The following is a 20121-nucleotide window of genomic DNA, read 5'->3' on the forward strand; positions in this document are numbered from 1 at the left end:
TGTCTTCAGCGTCCAAACTCACAATGCCTTCTTCATAGTCAGTGCTAAGATACCGTTCCTCTGAGCCACCTTATCTGTCTTGTTTCAGAATGAGGTGAACTGTACCCTGGAGGTGCTTACTTCTTTCAGTCGACTGTTAAAGTCAGCTTAGGTGATCAGCTTAGATATAGGCATACAAAATGGACAGGTGAACCCCACATGTTTTATCTGGAGATGATAGCTCTCTGTAGACCCCCTTTATTCAGTGTTTCTGTTATGACCAGAAGACCCCCAAAAGCCTCCACATTTCAGAAGATAAAATAATTGTACTGATTAGGAAGTGCTTCACTGACAGTTACACTGAGGAGCTTTACCAAACTGCTGTGTCACAGCATCCCTGATATCTGGATTACATAAAACCAGATCACAGAGGGTAAGTGTATCATACAGAAGAGCCACCGGGTAAATGAAAAAGATCTAGGAGGAAAAAAAAGGACAGAAAATGCCCTTTCAAGGCAAACTGTAGCTAAAATACTTTGCCTCACATTAAAACTCAGCAATGCTCCATAACATTCAACCGTTTACTGTATTTTGATGACAACATTTTGTTTAAAAAAACAATACCTGGAGGATTACATTGTGTCAATCACAGGCTCAAGGGTGACTAATACTTTTCATTTCAACCATCTATTATGACCAGTGGGTGTCTTTTGTTAAATTATATGCTGCATGGTGATGCCTAAAGGCTTTGTCTCTGCCAATGGACCTTTCCTTGTCATTTCTATCGACATGTCAGCAGCAGCTCCATGACATCTTGGCTTTACTGTTGGAGCTAACTTAAGAAGTTGCCGATGCCATTTCACCGTTTCAGTCTCCCACGTGCTACTCTTTGCCGTCACGGCCTCCTCGGTGATGCCACTGCAGTGGATTGTGGGGTCACACCAGAAATCAGAACCAATTCATGCTAAAAATCTCTTCTTCTGGGGGAAGTGCTATTTTTAAGCTGGTGTGCAGCTCAGCCCTGCAAACCCTTGTTCTGGAAATAGGAGCTGCCCACAGAGAGGGCAGTGCTCTGTGCTGTGAAGCCAGGTACGAGGCACCAGGGAAGGGAGGAGAGGGAACACTTTAAGTTAGCTTCACTGGCAAAGCCAGAGTTTCATGAAATTAGGACCTGTGTGGACCTCATGCTGTGTAAGATGAAAGGGAAGCTTAAACCAATTAAGCCTGTGTATTAATTGTGGAAATCCTTATGTGGTATCATTTTTGTTGTAAGTTCCCTTCAACAGCACTGGAGTTTTTAATTCTTCATTTGAAAGGACAGTTAATTCTCACCTATGCTTTTCTTTTTCCTTTCTTTTGCATTTTGGTGATAATTCACTCTTCATTTTTAGAGTTACTTTCAAAACATAACTCCCTACTCGTTGTAAAATATAACAAAAAATGAAAATCCCTTCAACATTCCATTAAAAGTCACTCAGGAACTGAAGAAGAAAGCTTTCAAAGGGCAAGCTTCAGTAGCCTTAATGTTTGTTTAAAATATATGTTTTACACTTCAATTTCCATTTCTGTAATTTACCTCACTTAAGCCACAGTCCTCAACAATTTATGAATTCACAGGAAGTTTGCACAATGCATGAAGTTCAACATGGGGGTAAATTCGCAGGATTAAAGGCAGCTGTACTCGGACTAGAGACTATGGAAAGCCCTCACAGCTTTCCTGCAGAAGCCCACTGTTGGTAGAAGTGCGTTGGCTTTACTCTGGTAATGCAATGACTTCTGTACCAACTCAAGCCATGGTTACAGCTTGGTTATAACCCGATCTGTAGGCTTTTTGGGATCACCTTGGTCTGGATCATATGTAAACACACAACAATCTTCATTCAGTTAGCGTAAGTATACAGAAATATTTCTGTGCCAGCTTCATGGCTTTTTTTCACCAGATTTAAGCTGGCTAAAGGGGGACTGACAGTACCTGCTCTGTCAGAAGATGTGCTGGGGCAAAATGACTCCTTCAGAATTTTTTTAATATATTTGAATTGATAGTAAATTCATACAGGTTCTGTGCTTTGCATCATCCTGCCACAGTGGCATTTCTGACTCAGTACATGGCACATCAAGACTACGTCCAGGGCCATGCCGAAACAAGGCCTAAGTTCTTGAGAATGAATCCCCACCTATCTCCTCAAGAGCCCGGGAGGCTTGCAGACTCAACTTGAACTGTGTTTATATAAGCTGGAAGCTTATGAAAGAGCAACCCAACCACCTCCATGCTCACTGCTTTTCTTGTTTCTGCTCTTTCACCACACTGTGAGCATAACTGAGCTGGATAAAAGAAAGCAAAACCTGAAAACAAGGGTTATTTCCAATTCTGATCTGTTTGATCACTTGGGTCTGCAAGTAAAGGCACCCACACAACCACAAAGACAGCACAGTGGCAGGAAATGAAGACCAGGAGGAAAAGCATAGGACACACACATGTGCTTGGTGGAGAAGGGTTGGGAGGTCCTTCCACAAGCACTGCCTGTAGAGAAATGCCTGCAGAGCCACAACCAACATCACGTTGGCAGAGCAGCTTTTCTTATTCCAGGGTATAAATGTGGTGTGGGCAGGTTGTCTCTCTGCCTTGCTCATCATCCCAAAGCATGGATCTCAAAAACTCTGGGTGAGCATCCCCAGGCGCCCCTGAGTGAGATAAAGCACATCAAGACACACGTGAGGAGGGACAATACTCCCCAAGGAGTTCTGACTCAGACGGGGAGGAAAAAGTTTGGTCATAGCCACTACAGATATGGCTCAGGGTCCTGTATAAGAGGTGAAATAAATGTCACGGTTGGGTCATGGGAAGATAACCACAGGCCAGCTTAGCTGCAAGCAGAGATAGCCTGTGACAGCCAGCCACACTCGGTAATAGCATGCTTTCTGTGATAGATAGCAGGACCAGAAACAGCTAGCTGCTTAAAACTTAGAGCGCAGGCAGCGTCTGAAAATATACCCGGGATCTTCTCAATTAGCCCAAGGACGCAACAGTATTTTTATGCCAGGTTTATGCATTTTTACCAGCTTTAAGCCTGGCTGCAGGACAGACAATTCCCAGTCTGATGTGAAGTGCGCAATCCTGGGCTGTGCTGTGAATTCCGTCTGGGAAGATGAATTAGGGATGTGGGTCAGCAAAAGACCGCGGCAGCATAAAATCACCCCTCCTTGTCCTGTTCTGTTCTAGGGATGGGAGCAGCCTCCTCGCAGAGGCTGTGGCTCCACGGATGTAAATCCTGTGTGGGCATGTTCAGAACCAGACTCAAAATGCCCCAGCTGGGTGATGCAAATTGCTGAACTTTACTCTGCTGGTTCAGATTTGGTCACAGATTTCTCTGGGAGCACACGGTCCTGGCAAACTTCATACCATTTCAGCTATCAGCTTCTTGTGTCCTGTGGCTTTAGATGGACCAGGTACCATCTTTCTTCACCACAGCCAGCATGAAAGCATAAAGATGAGATAAACACTGTATTATGCTATTTTCATAAGAACACTGTCATATATTCATTTGTGATCTGGATCAAGTTAGAACTGCTGAGTGCTCTGGTGCTGCACAGGTGTGATATTAACTCTTGCAGGACTAAGGCTAACTTATCTCCCTAGACTATACTGCAACGCCATTTGAGGTATCTCTTTCACCTCAAAATGACTTTTAGGACATAGTTTCATGATACATAGATCTCTGTGCAATAACAACTTGAGGAATTCCTGCTCTCACGTTACTGCCCACCACTCCTTCAAAGCAGGGCATTAATAAGAGGTAAAGTGAAGCTTGCAAAAAATAAAGAAAAAAGGTGTTTTCTTCTTTGCTAAGATCAGGCCAGCTACCTGACCACAATACAAGGGAGCCATACTGGCACAGCTGAAAGAACAGCACAGATGTGGAGCTTGGCAGGGGATGGGGGAAGGTGGGCACTTCTAAAGTGCTGATAGTGCTGATAGTGCGGTGCCTTCCCGCCCTGTGCCGAGCCGCTCTGGAAAGGGCTCTGCCTCTCTTTGCCACTCTTCCCGCGCTAGTGGGATTGCTATATTTAGGCAGCCCCTGTGTTTCAGGAGTCCTTTCAGTCCACTCCCTGATCTGCTAGCAGAGGAAGCCAGGGGCTGGACAGTGATGGCCTCAAAGTACAGCTGGTGGAAAGCTGTTCTTTTGGGGCCCTGCGCAACTTGGTGTCACCTACAGAGACATCTACGCGCGCTTCCCTACGCTCGGGTCCAGCTACGTGCCTGAGCCTTGCCTGCATGTCAGGATGACATAACCCATCGGTCCGGGAGGCAGCGCAGTATCCTGAGGAGGGGGGAAAGCCGCAGGATGTCACCAGCAGGGGTGCATGCACAACTGGGTGACCAGAGCTGCGGGAACACGTATACCTATATGGCATTCAGATGCAACATATATAAGAGCCTGGATGTGCTGGCAGTGCTCGTGCAGAGCAGCTATCACATGGAGGTGTGAGATGGTGGTGGTGGAAGAAGCAGAGGAGGAGAGGAGCATAAGCTGGAGGAAGGCTGATTGCGTGGCATACTTCTGCATATGATCTACTCCCAACACGTGTTGTAATCACCAGCACCAGAACTCACGAGGAGAACTCATGAGGAGAACAAGCGGTCTTTAAAGCCTCACAACTTTCTTCTGGTCTTGGGAGCCCACTTGCAGCAGGAGAGCTGGACTGTGCAAAGCCTCACTCAGCCTTGCTCGCTACTCTGTGCTCTGGTATTCCTCACACTAGCTTGAGCCTCCTTCATGGACTTTCCTGGCCAGAACCATTTCCCTAGACAGTACAACAGGGCACATGTCTAACACTTCACACTATCAAGTAGGTCAAAATCACTCCCATTTTCCGCACAGAGAACGGGAGTGGAGGCAGGAAATGAGATGCCCCAAGGCTACGGGATGAATCAATAGCAGAAACAAAATGAAAATTCAGAACTTCCTGTCTCTTTACTCATCTCCATGAATACGGTTGATGATTAAGCTCTTAAAAAGTTAGTGTAGTTGATGACCTCTACATCTCTGGTCAGTGATTAGGGCCCCAGTGTATTAAATGAGGAAAAGAATAAAACAAAGACAATTTCAAAGAACCGGAGGATGCAGGAAACATAGAGGGAAAGGAATTTCTTCCGTGGCCAAAACATAAATGTTGGGTTCCCATTACTCCCACAGTGCCTCTTCCAGTAAGGAAGGAAGTTTCTCTAGTTCTACCCCTACGGGTCCACCGAGAGTTGAAATGTGGCTTAAGCCACAGCTACCACCAAGAGGCAATGCTATGGTTACGCTTTCTCCCCTGCACGCAGTTTCTGCTCCCCCCCCGCCCTTGCCAACACAACCGCTCAAGCAAGCACACGATGCACCAGCCACGGGAACTGATCAATAGTCACATTAAAAATTCTTTTCCTTTCCTGGGCTAGCTTAGCTATGAGCCCTGGCTCACCGCACAGCTGTACGAGCGCTTATGCTGACACAAAGGACGAGGTGCCAGCAGATAGGAACAAACAAAAGCCTCCCTTTCTGGGAGGCTCAGCCTCCCTCTTTCAGGGATGCTGAAACTGCTCAGGACGCTACACGTCCCCTGTTCCCCCCGGCCGCTGTGAGCACAGAGAGCAGGAGCGGGTACAGCTGTGTCCGAGGCTGACGGAAAGCAGCACACTGGCCCCGCAGCTTTCTCCTGCTTTGCTCCCGAACGACAGAGCTGACTCAGATTTTTTGATGCTTCTGCTTAGTTTGTCATTAAAAGACACAGTCATTTACCGCTCGGGGGTGCGTGTGTGTGTGTGTGTGACTGTCCACAGGGCTGAAATTGCCCTTCCTTGCATTTAATCCGCATGATGATTTTCGATGGCCATCTCACTCCATCTCCTTCAGGGGTGCTGGTTTCACTCTGTGAGGAAGAGTTAAAACAGACTGCTCCTCTTCTTTCCAGTGGTTTTAGGTTTGGTCTTTTAACCTTTAGACTTTCCAAACTGGGCAAGTATGCTGTGCTGGTGAAGAGCACTATGAACATGTGAACAGAGTGGTTTTGCCCACAGCCAGAGAGACTTCTTCCCCAAGAAAGCAACCCTTTCATCCCTCCGCTTGTGTAGGAAGGAAAAGGAAGGTGAGGCAGCGGGTGCTTCACCCTGGGACCTCACAGGAAGCTCTCCTGTGGCATTTACTGCTTTATGAAAACTACTTTTTTCCCTAAAGTTAGAGGATGCGCCAATTTTCAAGGATTCACAATCTTGTTGTTAGCCTTTCTGCTTCTTTATTGGTCTTCTGGTATGATACTACAACAAATCAAAGGACAAAACTCACTATAATAAATTATAGGTTCAAAGCAGAGAGGGGACACTATGGTGGAGCCACATCAGAAATAGAATGGTGAAAATGTGTATTTGGGCTCAGAGTCTCAGCTTTACAAAACTCAGAGTGTATTTTTCAGGGGCACGAGAAAGGTGTTACATATTGGGTTTGGAAAACTTGCAGGTCAGAGTTTGTGATTGAAAATCTTTGCAGCACCCTGAGGTACACAGCGATAGTCTCTGAGGTAGTATTACCGCTAAGGAAAGAGATTGTGGGGTTATAATAGGCACGTCCCACAGAAATGTCATTTTCAATACTCAACAACAGTGAAAAAAGGGAGTATCAGGAATAGACTGGAAACTAGGACATCGCTATGACACTGCACGGGGAACCCAACATGGGTTGGGTTGGACATCCATTCCCCGATCTTAAAAAGAAGGTGTTAGAAGCAGAAACAGTTCAATGAAGGGCAAGTATGGAATGGCTTCCATTCCTGGTATGAGTAAAAAGACCAGAATCTGCGAGCTGGTAAAAAATGAGGGGAAACGCAAAGGAAGTCTATAAAATAAATCAATATAATGGAGAAAACAAATAGGAAATGATTGTTGTCTCTTCCAACACAAGAACCAGCAGGGGCTTCTTGCAAACTAGCAGATGTTGGTTCCAAGCCAACAAAGGTGGTCTTCACATAAGAAGCAGCTAGTTCATCTTTGGAACTCCCTGCCAGAGGACACTGTAAGAGCCAGAAGCATGTAGAAATCCAGAAAGTAAATGGGCAACTTCATGGAAGGAAAAAATCACCAGAGAGTATGAAATGTGGTGACACCAAGCATTGCCGAAGAACTCCCCAAGCTGCAAAGAGCTGGGAGGACTCACCAGGGGAGTATCACTGGATGGTTAAAGCATCCCTGTGCTCTTCCCTCAGCGTTCACCACTGGCTGCACCTGGAGACGGGACGCTGGGCTAGACGGGCAGTGGGATTGAACTACCAAGGCTGCTCTTATGCATAGAAAAGCAGAGTTAAATAAGCTGTGTGATGCAAACCAGGTTGTTCATAATAAATCTTTGTGGAAATTCATTTTTTTAAACTTATTGCATCTCTAGACCTGATCCTACTACTGTGTACATGCACTCAGATGGGCCCAGCATCGAGGCCATTTGAAATCATTTGCCTTCTTATGACTTCAGGTTCCTGTACAGAGGAAAACAGCTGCCCGGTCCAGGCCTGAGTTTCCTTTCTTTGTAACTATAAGTGAAAATGAAGTACATCATTAAACTGTTATGGTAATTTATCCTTACACTTTCTGCTCAACAGGTTTGCTGTGTTTTAAAAGTATGTTTCTGTGATACTTATAGCTATGTATATGTAATTTTGTGGTTAAAGTAGAAGAGACAGGAAAACCTTGGTTCCCACAGGAAACGTAACTCGACCTCTTGCAAGCAGGTAACATTTTTGCCATATCAGTGTGATAAAGAACTTCAATGAGAGGCAAATCCTGCCAAAGTTTACACCTGCGTGCAACTGCCTGATGTGACTAGCTCGAGAGAGGTTAATCAGATTTTTCCACAGGATTCAGATTCTGCTGGAAGATGCTCGTGGGCAGGAATGGGGCCTGAGACAGTTCTGGGTGTCAATAAATGACGTTTTAAAATGCCATCTCATGAGTTTGTTGCACTGGTTCTGGAGGCCAATACTTGTCTTTGTTTCTGCAGAGGTCTCCAGTGGGGCAGGAGCGTTTTTCCGGTGGGCGTGGGGGCTCTGGCAAGGGAAAAAAAGATGATGAGAGATTTTGCCGGTCATCTCAACCGGGATAGGAAGAGAAGACCACCGCCACCCACCCCACGGGCCGCGGGGCAGCTCCACCCACCCTCGGGCACCTTTTCTATTATTATTTTCAAAAACTGCCTCGTGATGCCGGTCGCGATCGCCTAGCACTGACCGTGACTTCGCCTCAAAGGCGCGGCGGGAGGCAGCAGAGCAGCTGGAAGCGCCCCGCACACAGGCCCCCACCTTGCCCACGACGCGGGGCAGAGGCAGAGTGGGCTGCCCACTGCAGCCGGCCAGCCGACGCGGCAGAGCTTCCCCCCACCCTGTATAGTCGCGTAGCCCCCGCAGCCCTGCCGCGGACATGCGTGGGCCTCCCCACCGGCCGGGCTCGGGCATCGTTCGCGGCGGGGCGGGGGCCGGACTGGCTCGCTCCCGCCCCGTCGGGGCTATTGCTGGGAGGCGGGCAGCGGTGGTGGGGTGGGTAGGGCTGCCGGTCCCGTTGCCGGTTCCCTCCCCGCCCCGTCCTCCCTCTCTCTTTCTCTCCCCGCGAGTTTACCCAGCAGTGCTTTGGTGCGGGCGCGTTTCCGCCGGTTTTTCCTGTTGGAGAAGGGAAGGGGGAGCTGTTTTCTCTCTCTCTCTCCCTGCTCGCAGTGTATTTTGTATCCCTTTTCTCCTCCTCCTCCCCCTCCTCCTCCTCCTCCCCGGCTATCTTTGTCTGGCTCGCAGCACCCCGCTCCAGCCCCGCTCCCCTGCCCCGCCGCCGCCGGTGCCCGGAGCCGTTTCATGCGAGGGCAGCGCCCCGGGGAGGGCTCGGAGGCGGCGGGGGCTCCGCCGCGGCGCTGGGCGTGAGCTCCCCCCCTCCATGCGAGAGCGGGGCCGCGGCTGCCGCTGCCGGCTCCCGGCGTGAGCGCCGGCCGGGCCGGGCCGGGCCGAGCCGTGCCATGCCCGGGCGCGGGGCGCACCGCGAGGCTGCCAGAGGCTGCCGGCCCCGGCGCCGCTCCTGCCGCCGCCGCCGCGACATGGTGTGAGCCCGCTGCCGCCGGGGACGCGCGGGCACCCACCGACCGACCGACCCACCCACCGACCGACCGACCGGCCGGCCGGCCGCGGCACCGCCGCCCGCCCCGGGGGGGATCCAGCCCCGCACCGCGGGGAGACAGACGGACCGCAGCACCCCCTCTCCTTCCTCCCTCCTTCCGTTCCTTCACCTCCCTCTCCCCCCTCCTCCTCCTCCCACCATCCATCTATCTATCCATCATCCCCCCCGCCAACCCCTCCCCATGCTGAAGAGTTTCAACCCGGCGGGGCTGGAGTGAAGGAGGGAAGGGCGGAAGGGAGGAGAGGAGCTCCGCGCCATTCGCAGCTGCTGAGGGGAGGGAGGGGGGGCGGCCTCGCTATTATTTAACAGAGAAGAAAAAAAAAAAAGGCAAAGAAGAAGGACAAAAAAAAAAAAAGAAGAGACGGGAAAATGGCGAACGATTCTCCTGCAAAAAGTCTAGTGGATATCGACCTTTCCTCTCTGAGGGTGAGTGTCGGGGCGGGGGCCGGGGCTGCCGGACCGGCGGGGATGGGAGAGGCCGGGCCGGGGCGCGGGGGGCCGGCGGCGGCGTGGGGGGGAGCCCCGCGGGGGCGTGTGGGGGAGCGCGGCCCTGGGCTGCTTTTCCTTTGTTTGCATGTGTTGGCATGTGCGTGGAAAAACAGGGCGCAACAGCTGCACGCCGCCAGCAGCCGGGCTCGCCCGCTGGGCTCTGCCAGCAGCCAGCGCCTGACAAAAATGTAACCCCGCTTCTCTTCTCTGCCTCCCATCCCCCCCCGCCCCTTCTCCCCCCTTTCTCCTCCCCAGGACCCCGCTGGGATTTTTGAGCTGGTGGAAGTGGTTGGCAATGGCACGTACGGGCAAGTCTACAAGGTTTGTGGCAGAATTTCTTCTCCTTGTATTATTGTCATTTTTCTAGAGGGTACCCGGTGTCTCTGCCCGGGCTGAGCCCACGGCTGATGGCGAGCCACCCGCCGTGGCAAGCGGAACAGTTAGGGCTGATGAAAATGTTGTCCTTGTCATTGTTGCTGCCCGTGACAAGTTTGTCAGCCTCTTGGCTTCTGCTTTTCCAAAGGGGCACGAGTTACTCCCCCAAGTACCCACCCTGAAATGATGAAATAGTCCTTTATTGTCCTCATCGCCCCCCCGCGAGGAATGAACAAACTGAGTGGACGCTGTCAGAGAGTGTTCGGGCTCTACAAACAGGTCCACGGGCTTGTTCCGAATTGCGGCTGGAGATCCTCGTGGAAGTTGCTGCTGCTGCTGCTGTGGTGACTTTAGACAAAGGCATTGGCCTCCGCGAAAATTGTCACCCGGTTTCCTTGTTGGAGACGCCTTCCAAGTGCCGAGGCTGCCGGGCCGGGGGTGAGCGGTGCCGCATCCCATCCCGCGGTGCGGCGCGGCGCCGGCGGGCAGGGTGACAGTCCTGAGCCGTCGAAGCAGGGGAGCTTCTTTAAGTGAAAATCAGAATTCCTAGAATAACCTGTTTGACAAGTGTATGACTTTAAAAATTAGAAATCGGAGAGTGCCCGTGTGGGTAGGAAACTAGCCTACTCGGTTTTTTTCTTACCCCCCTCCTCCCCCCCGCGCTGTGTGCAGTCAGTGGCACAAACACATCTCGAGATGGCATGACTTTGCAGTGAGTGCTCGCTACCAGGATGACTAATTATTCACACAGTCTTAATACTTAGCTAAAGACAGAAGGCTCTAGCCTTATATTGTGCAGAAATGCAAGGCATATTTGCAGAGGGAAGGAGAGATAACTGAAAGTAACCGAGTATGCCTAGCTGCTTGGATTTGGCTTTTTTTTTTTTTTTTTTTTTTTTTTTTGCTTATGAACAAGTCAGTATAATTGGTGAGTTTCCCTGGTGGCAAGATACTGCTGTTTGCAGCTCCAGTAACTAAATAAAGCACTTCGGTGCCTCTTCTGCAAATGAAACACATGTCAGTTTGTTTTGAGGGCGTGAACCTCAGCCTTCGTGATGGAGAAGTAGTCTGTCTGCACAGCGCGCGACTTGCGTTGTAAGACCAGAAGTGGAATAACCATGCTGCTGCTGTTGGCAAAAAGCTGGGAAAAGGGATGTGGCTCAAAAGGCCAGAGGAGAGGGGGTAGATGGGTGAGAAGCTGCACTTTGACACTACCTTGGCCATTTAATTTTTTTTTTTCTCCTGACAAATTTAATGACACCATTTAAATTTTTTTTTCCTGTAATCCTTCTGCTCCCAGAACTTGCATCATCTGAACCCTTCTTACAAAAAAAAATTGTAGGGCGTGAATGTGTGACTTGAAACTCTCCTGTTAATTATTGCAATTTGGTGCATTGTTTCTCGGCTTACTTGTTAATGCTTTGACTTAATGAGCAAAGGCCTCGTTGGTTTAACAGTCTTGAGAACAGAAATGTTTAATTTCATTTTCCTTCGGTATGCTAGAAGTCTCCTGGAATAGTTAACATTAGCAATGAAACTTGGCGCACGTGTTTATCGACTTGGGAGAGTGAATGGACACCTGAGGTCTAAGGGCATCGGTGCCACCCTGATAGCAGAGGGAGCAGCAGGCGGTTTCTGTCAGGGCACTAGTTTTAGTGTGTCTGAAGAGATTTCCCTGCCCTTTCTCGCTGGTTAGACAGCGGTGGCAATGTTTCCTCTTGCCTGGTAACTGAGGGCGCGGTGGTTTGTGTGCCAGGAATAAAAGAAATAGGTAAATACTTATTTGCTGTAGACCCTTTCAGACACTGGTGGGTTGACAGGTGTGTAAGTTTGGATTTGCACTGCCGCTTCTTAGGCGTTTGTCCACGTTTGTATATGTAGTCTTAAAATGTGGACACCTAACAAGGTTGTACATAAACAAAAAACACCCAAACAAAAAACTTCCTTGCTGTGATTAAACCTCGGCTTTTTTCTTGAAAGAATGCAGTTCTGTAAAAAAAAAAAAAACAAACAAAAAACCCAAAAAACAGTGCAATAGCAGTGCAATAGTATTTAACTTTTCTCAGCCACCTTTTTGTTAGGAAAAATGCACCAGGGACACCCAAAGATGAAACTGGGTGTGAATGTTTTGAGGGCTTTCCAAGGAACTGCATAACCGAGGGAAAAACGTCGTTACACTGTGTTTGCTTGTTACCTGCCGCTTTTCTCCTTACCCAGCAACCTCTCCTTGGAATCCCTCTTCCCAAATGGTTTTATTTGCCTTTTAACTGGATTGTCATCGCAAAGGACTGGCGGCGGGTAGGTTGTCTTTGAGGAGCCGTGCCCCGAGATCTCTGGGGCAGCGCTAGTTTGATGTACTTCCACATTCGTGTATCAGCATCAGCGATGATGTCACCCGGGCATGGGGAGCGGGATTGGCTGGCTACCTGCCACTGCGGGGAGGACGGAGGGAGCGGGAGAGGGCATGACGTTATCTCTTTGTCTAGCTCATACACCCCGGCGATGATACCGAAGGTCGGTTGCCTTGCTGGGGGGTCTCCTCTCTGGCGGTGGGAAGGAGGCTGCGCCGACCTGTTGAAAAGCAGAAAACGGTCCTGTTTTTCTCCTCTCCGCCTTAGCTGAGCTCGCTGCGAATAGCTCGAATCTATCTGTCTAGCGAGATTTCTATAGATAGTTCTACCCCGGCTATTTATTTAGCTATATGTAGGTGTGTAGATGTATATAGGTGTATGTACACACATGAAATAGGAGGGCGGCCCTTGGTTGGTGTCTATACGCAGGTGTAGTTACTCCCTGTAGAGCAATGTGGATCCTCCTGGGATTTTGTGCCATTACAGGGGTTGGCTTACGCAGGGTGTACTGCGGGCCTGGCACCTCAGCGGTGAGGTGTTTAAAAATCCTAAGTTTTCTTCTGCTTTACCTAAAATCCGTAGAGTTTACGCTGTTTTCGTCTTTGTAACCTCGTTTACGCCTCGCCTGTGTGAAGGAGCTTTGCCTTTCAAGAGGAGCTTGTTACGCGGCGCTGAATCGGGGCAGGGGGGGTGGGAAATGAGCCTGAGGTCCCCCAGCCCTGGGTGCCTAAAAGAAATGGGGTGTTTTTGGGAAGTCTGCCCAGCGCAGGGGATGGGGCAGCGGCGGGGCCGGCTCCTTCGTCCTGGGGCAGAGCAGAGCCCCTCTGCTGATCGTCTGAAATCCTGGGGAGTGAAAGGCCGGCCTGGAAGTTGTTTGCCCTTTCGTAGCCGGTTGAAAACCCGAGAGCGATGGCGCAGAAGGAAGAGAGGCACTTCTGCACTGTGTAAGTTAGAAAGCGAAGGGTTAAACATTGCAAAGTACAGCGAGCGGAGTTCCCAGGGAGCTACCGCAGAACCCCCTGAACCTGTAGTTTAACACTTTTTAAGGAGCCCCATGCCTCTGCTTGGGGTTGAGAGGGAGACATTTCCCTTCAGCAGGTTGGTATCAGCTGAGGGGAGCGGAGAGGCCTGTGCCGGCCTGTCCCGGGCAGCGCCCTGCCTGCCGGCAGAGCTGGCAGGGCAGCACCCCGACCTGCGGCTCGGCCCCCCTCGAAGCCCTCTTCTAAGCCACAGGGTAGCCGTGTACCACCTTTAACTAGTGAGGTGCAAGCACGGGATGGTGCCAAGCGGCACAGAATTCGGCAGGAAAACGGTGTTGGCCCGTAACTGTGCTTTTTGTGGATGCTGCTGTCGTGTGGGGTGGCTGTGCCTCCGGTCGCCTTTCCTCCTGAAGTCAGCCCCGCTTCTGCCGGAGCACTCCGATGTTGCTGGAACTTGTTGCCAGCTTACCAAACCATGAGCTGCCTTGAGGACTTGGGGTGTTTTTTTCACCTTTTGCAAATAGTGGAGAAGCATTTTTAACATTGCTGCTGTTAGATTTTAGTTTTTCACGTCCAGTAGTAAGCTTAATTCGAAGTTCGGCTCATGCAAAATGAAAACGCTCCCGAAATTTGCCTTGAGATAAGATTTGAACTGGATGTTTGCTTCCCTCCCCCCCGCCCCCCGCCTTTTTTTTTTAAATGCAAAAATGACTTGTGCACTGAAGGCGTTGGTTAATATTTTGCACATTTTAAAATCTCTACCGTCTGACCGTTTGTAAGAGGCATAAGGCTTATTAATCTTGCTCTTGAGACTGGACTGTGTTAACTTGCTCCCTCACTTTCTCTTTGGGTTTTTTTGGGTGCATGTGTATGCGTTTTTAAAGACAGCTAACACTTTGAAACGGCTGTTGTGAGTGTGCTGTCGCATCTCCCAGATGGACGTCGTCATTCTCATGCAGCAGCAATGACTTGGGGGACGGATGTTTTCGTGTGAGTTCTGAGCGCGCACCAGAAAGATGAGAATTAGGGATGATACTCCTAATTGCCCTCAAAGCATGCTGGTGTGGCTTTCTAAGAGCCTTGTAATAGTTAATTCGTAGTGAAGGCTTCTTTTGTTGATTTATGTTGCAGCCTTCCAAAACTGCATGTAAATGATGTGTATTGTCTAACTGCTGGCTCATAAAAGGAAATGATGTAAGAGGTGATCGTTTAAATGCTGATTTGAAAATAAATTAAAACTTGGATAAATGTTTTCCCATACTAAGGATGCTCTATTTTTGTCTTAATGGACTTTCTGTCTTGCAAGGTGATGGTGTTGGGGGGATAGGAAGAGAGGACAGTGCTTGGTATTCTCTACTAACCCAGTTGAATTTTCCCCCTGTCCGTTTTCTTTCTCTCACTGCTAAAGGGACATCATTGTGGATTCAAATGATTTTGTTAAACATGAATACAATTACAGCCTTATCGCTATAAAGACAAACTGTACTGAGGATCCTTGAGGTCATTGGCTTTCAGGAACTGGTCCAGACCAGCTCTCTTAAGTATGAGCTGCTCTTCTTCCCTTCTTCCTTTGATTTTTCATGGTGTGTTACAAAGGGAGAGTTTGCCATTGGAGAAATCGGGAAGGACCAGGCAGCGGCTGGAATACTGGCATTTCTCTGGGTCCTGCAGCTAGATGTAGCACTTAGCGTGGTTTGTCCCCCCTGCCCCCCCGCATCCTCCCCCAAATTGGCTGAACTTTTGAACAGTTCTCCATCACCCAAATCCTTCTTAATTAAATATACAAAAGCTAGGCAGGTGGCCAGTGGGGATTACTGATATTTATTTTTATTAAAAGAAAAAGAGAAAAGAAAGCAACCTGCCAATGGTGGGTAACCACATGTCCCTCTCATTCTTCCTCCCCCAGTCCATCTGTCTGTTTGTCAGAACGCCTTTTTTTTTTTTTTTTTTATTTTTGTACTCTGTCTTAAATCAAATTGCCGGCTCCTGGGGCAGGGACTCCTTATTCCTGGAGTAATTAGAAGAGGGCCTGGCAGTCTGGGACACGGGTGTGTGCAGGGCTTCGAGGTGATGGATGTGACAAAATACAGCCCAGAGTCTTAACGCTGACTCCTAGGAAAGTTCTTCAGCTTTCTGTTGAAAGATTTTTCAGCTGATGTGGGTACAGTTTCAGTTGAAGTCGTCTCATGGTTTCCTTGCTTTTTGTGTGTGTGTGCACTCTCTCTCCGCTGGCAATGGTAGGGCTCGTTTCCCCAGGCTTGTCAAGGTAGATCGTTTTCCCCGTGAAGGTCTCTGCCCTTGGCTGCAGGTGTGGGGAAGGTGAGCTTTATCCATAAGGCCCAGGATAGGGATTTTTGTTAGTTTAGGGGCATTAAAGAAGGGGAGGAAACCAGAAACATACACCTTCCTTTGCCTTGCTTTATTTTTGGTCTCTTCTGGTAATGGAAATTCTGGTGACATATTATCAACTTCCAGGCAACAGAGCCTCGGCGGTAGCGTGCGGAGGTGCTTTTTTTGGCCTCTGTGATGATGGCAGGTCCGTGCCTCCCACCCTAGGGGATGATGTAGAGGAACGTCCCCAAAGGGAATCCAGCATTACAAAAGGTGTTCACCCTTTGCATTTCCCTGCCTTTACGCTTTGCATTTTCCTGCCTTCAGCGTATACTTTTTTTTTTAGTATGAACTTTTGGACTAGAATGTGAGCTGACTTTTCTCATGTGGTCTAGCATGTGTTTGTGTATACACATTATGTTCTAGTCATCTTCTTTTCAAGTGGTACTTTCTGTTGCAAGCAGATTTCAGCTGGGTAGGTTGTGTACCTACCTTCTCGAGATGTGTTTTCCTTGGAGGAAAGTGGTATTTTTGTTTTTCCCATTTTACATTTCAGACTGTACACTCTGGCTCCACCAGAAGTATTTCTCCCAGCTTTTGGATGACGTTGATATTTAAGCTCAATAGCATTGACTTGCACAATGTGAGCTTGACTGTAGTCAAAAGTTACAGTAAGATCCTTATCTGCGGCGTTATTTTAGGTCCCAGTCCAACTCCCACTGGAGCTGGTGGAAAGAATTCAACTGGCTTGAACGAGAGTTGGATTTGGGAGGGGATCGCATAGCTTTGCACAAGAGTTTTCTTATCAAATACCTTAACTTTGTAGCATTATGGGTCCCTGATTGTTTCTCAGGTCGGCGCAGGCTCAAAAAAAAGATACTGTTGGCTCTAAAAGCAAGCAACTATGGGAAGGGAGAGGAAAAAACCTACAACTGTGCATACTCTTTGGGAACCCTGAGGTAGCTCTGAATGCAGGAGACTTGGAGATTTTGATGTGGCATCTCCCTCTGACTTCCAAAGTGTATTTTCTGCCTTGGATGTGGTGTGAAACACTTGCATAAGGGCACAAAATACAACGCTGATTACAAACTGAAGACCACTGTCAAATGGTCAAAATGCTGCTGTGAAGTTCTTGATGCCTCCACCTAATGCTCGTTCCTGGTCCCCTGTCCTATCCTGAGCAAGGCTTGACGTATCTTCTCCTGGGTGGCCATGTGGCTCAGCAGTCCTAACTTCTGTGGTATCTCAGCATTAGAAAAAGGATGGAGCAGCTTTCTGAAAGAGAATTGAGTACAGTATTGGCACTTCCAAAGCACATGGGGATGAAATGAACCTATGGATGGAGCAGGCTTCTCTCCACTTTATTTAGAAATTGGTGCAACTAAGTCCTATCTCAAGTGCCCTGTGCAACTCACTGTAGCAGGCATGAAGGGTGTTGACATTTCCCTGGGGTTTTCCCATGCCCTCCTCCTGCTTGATCTTGCATCATACTGACAAGTGAAAGACCAAATCTATGGGAAGATGTGGAGTTGGGGAGAGATAGTGGGACAGCTCAGTGAGAAGCAGCCTAGTGAAGCTGAATTTACAGAGGAAATCAGAGAGTGAAGAAGGAGAAGCTGGCTTAAATGTTGAGAATGAATTAGTGCACGCCTCTCAGTTGTGGGAAACAAAAAGTAGTGTGGTGTCACAAAAGTGCTTAATATAAGAAAAAAGCAAGGGACAGCTGAATTGTTAGTAGAAATACATCAGCATATATAATTTATATTCAAATATATATAGTCATATATTATGAGAGAGATTAGCTTTTTACCCATGGCAGTTTCCTACCTTTCCCTAGCCAGGCAGGCTCTGGGCGTACGCACATCAGGGGAGGGTTTATTGCCACAGGTTTTTGTGCTGATTTCAGTGCAGCCCGGGGTGACAAGACCTCCGTCAGCCCACCTAGCTCGTGTTGTGACTGTGTGCCAGAATAAGTGATGTCTTTTGGGGGAGACTCCTGGCGAAATGCTTCTTTCCCACCGAAGCTGCGCCTGCCTGGGTTGCTCTGCCACTGGAGCTGTCATTATCGCTTTACAAACAGGACACTGCAAGTGCCAACAGGTCCTGATCAGCCTGTCTAGTAATAAAACAGCTAATGTGGTAAAACTCCTAATGTGGATGCAGTTATACTGGTATTGTAGTGCTTATCTGGTATGTCTCCGTCACCTCCCTTTGGAGCTGTCCCATGGCGCGTTGATAAGAGCTGCTCTCTTTGCAGGGATCGCAGTGACTCATGGGTTTGTCCCTGCGGCTGAAGGAGCCGCATGGGCTGTAGGCACATGCTTCCTGGAGCAAGGTAGCGCTGTCCCCAGAGAAGGTCTGCGGTGGGCTGGGGTCAGCAACGTGGCTGCTGGGGCTGTTGGTGATGTGCCATGGCTGTTCATCTGCTTCCTCCCCTGCCCCTGTGTACCTTGAGCGCCCCAGTAGCTCCCTGGCTCTGGGGCTGCTTGTGAGGTCCACTTATTTAATCTTCTTCCCACCGCCCTGGCTGGGGAAGTCCTAAAAGATCCTTCTGGGCACCTTGCATTTGCAGCTTTGGAGGCATGGGTGCTGCCCTGCTCCTTACCTGCCCCTGAAGGCTTTCCTTCTTCCAAGTGCTGCCCTCCGCATGGAAATGCTGGTCCTCACGTCCATCCATAACAACCATCTGTCTGGTCTTTGGCTCCTCCCTCTGGGTCGTATTAGCCCCAATAGTGCCTTTGCTTTTTGGTATGCCTATGGAGTTCCCCTTAGCTTTGCTGGATGTTTTAGGGCTCTGAAATTCAGGCTGGTTTTAGGTTTGAATGTTTGGGTTACCATTTTTTTATGTTGTACCAATCCATGATATGGACTTGTGGGCTCTGGTTCCTGCAGCTGGTCACTTCACCAGAGGACAGAGGTGAAATGGGAGGATGTTACTTAGGTAGGTAAATGAATGGCAGCAGCTTGAAATACTCGGTTGCACCAAATCTGAGCTTTATTGACTTTCTGAGGACTGCCAGGGCAATAGTTTACTCCTGCTGGTTTACCTCAAAGCTGATGTGCTTTGTTTGGGATTTTTGCATTTGGAACTGTTAGAAATGACTGGAAGTCTTAAAAATACAACAGTCAATTTCAGTTAAGCTCTGGCAGTTTCAGTTGCTTCTTCCCAGGATTTTGTGAGTAGCTATAGGGGATGACAGTGGGCAAGAGTTCATGATTCTAATTGAAACAGTAAGCTCAAAACAAAATAAACTTGTCTCAAAACTTGCCCCCTGCACTTTGAGCTATCTAAATGGTATTGGGCTGTTTTGTTTTCAAACCCAGGAAAGAAAAGCTTAAGGTCCGTGGGCCTTAATGTCTTACAGTAAAGTATACAATGCTGTACTTGGGTTTACGAATCTTACGGTCTGGGACCCCTCAACATTATTGCAATTCATTATTTTTCCTTCAAAAGGAAAATTCAAGAGAATAACTGAAAGGATGTACAACTGTACACATCTTACAAGGCTGTTGTTAAGAAGGAATACTTGTAGCTGAGTGTTAAACCCTTGCAGGTCAGGGTACAGAAAGAAAACCGAAATGCTGATGGACCCTTAGCTGTAGTCCACTAGCATGTGCTACTGCAATAATCAAAATAATTCTGGGGGGAACCGGTACAGTAGTGTTTGCGTATAATAATGAGGTGTTTGCTGACTGGAAGCCCTAATTGAGTTTCTTTTGTGCTTCTCCAAAAAAACTGATAGTGCTGTGGATCTCCAGTTATTTTATGGTGGCCTGATAGGTGAAAAATGCGTTTTGCAGTGAGAGCTGCAGTTACGCACGTCTGGTTAGTAATTTACAGCTCGTTTCTGTGCTGTGGGCTTGGATGGTACTTTTGAAAGGTGCTTAAGTAGGTGGGCTGCCCACTGTTCTTTTGCTGTCTAAATCTCAGCTGTGTGCTCTAGGACTCGCAGCAGAGAGAAATAGGACAGGGGAATGGCCTCTGGAGATAACTACCCTAGGACGAGATAAATTGCTCTTTACCTGAGTCTTTGTCTGTTAATTATAATGGGAATTTAGGGTGAATGTCTCAGTTGTATGTCTTCTAGATGACTAAGGTCTGACAGGTTGACCTCACTCTGTACCATGCATGTAGTAGCTCCTACAGTCAGTCTTCTTTGTGGGATATACGGCAGGAGTGAAGATGCCTTTGTAAGTGGATGTGTGAAAGTGAATGACATCTCGATCCCCTCTTGCCCACCGCTGGGAGGGAAGCATCCCTTTCCCTAAAAGACTAATTTATAAATAAGTGACCTGTTTTTGCGTGCATTTACCAAGAGCTGAGTGTGCTTGCCCTCACTATCTCCACACTCCTATATAAAGGCTGGGAACTTAAATATAGACAGATTTATTTCTGATGAACTTCTGGTTGAGAAGAACTATGGGTGTGGGAAGTACT

General features: G+C 48.6%; 1 protein-coding gene across 13 annotated transcripts in view; it reads left to right on the forward strand.

The window, feature by feature from the left end:
• Positions 1–8747: 8747 nt before the first annotated feature.
• MAP4K4 (mitogen-activated protein kinase kinase kinase kinase 4) overlaps positions 8748–20121 on the forward strand; it is a gene marked incomplete at its 3' end in the record, with an annotated part of 164845 nt that continues 153471 nt past the window's right edge. For all 13 annotated transcript variants that reach the window (XM_082009076.1, XM_082009071.1, XM_082009072.1 and 10 more), the window contains exons 1-2: positions 8748–9583; positions 9902–9967. In XM_082009076.1, the coding sequence (XP_081865202.1) occupies positions 9527–9583; positions 9902–9967 (123 nt within the window). In that variant the 5' untranslated portion in view covers positions 8748–9526. The remainder of the gene's footprint in view (positions 9584–9901; positions 9968–20121) is intronic.

This window comes from Phaethon aethereus, assembly GCF_964289735.1.
Source record: "Phaethon aethereus genome assembly, chromosome: 1".
Lineage (NCBI taxonomy): Eukaryota > Metazoa > Chordata > Aves > Phaethontiformes > Phaethontidae > Phaethon > Phaethon aethereus.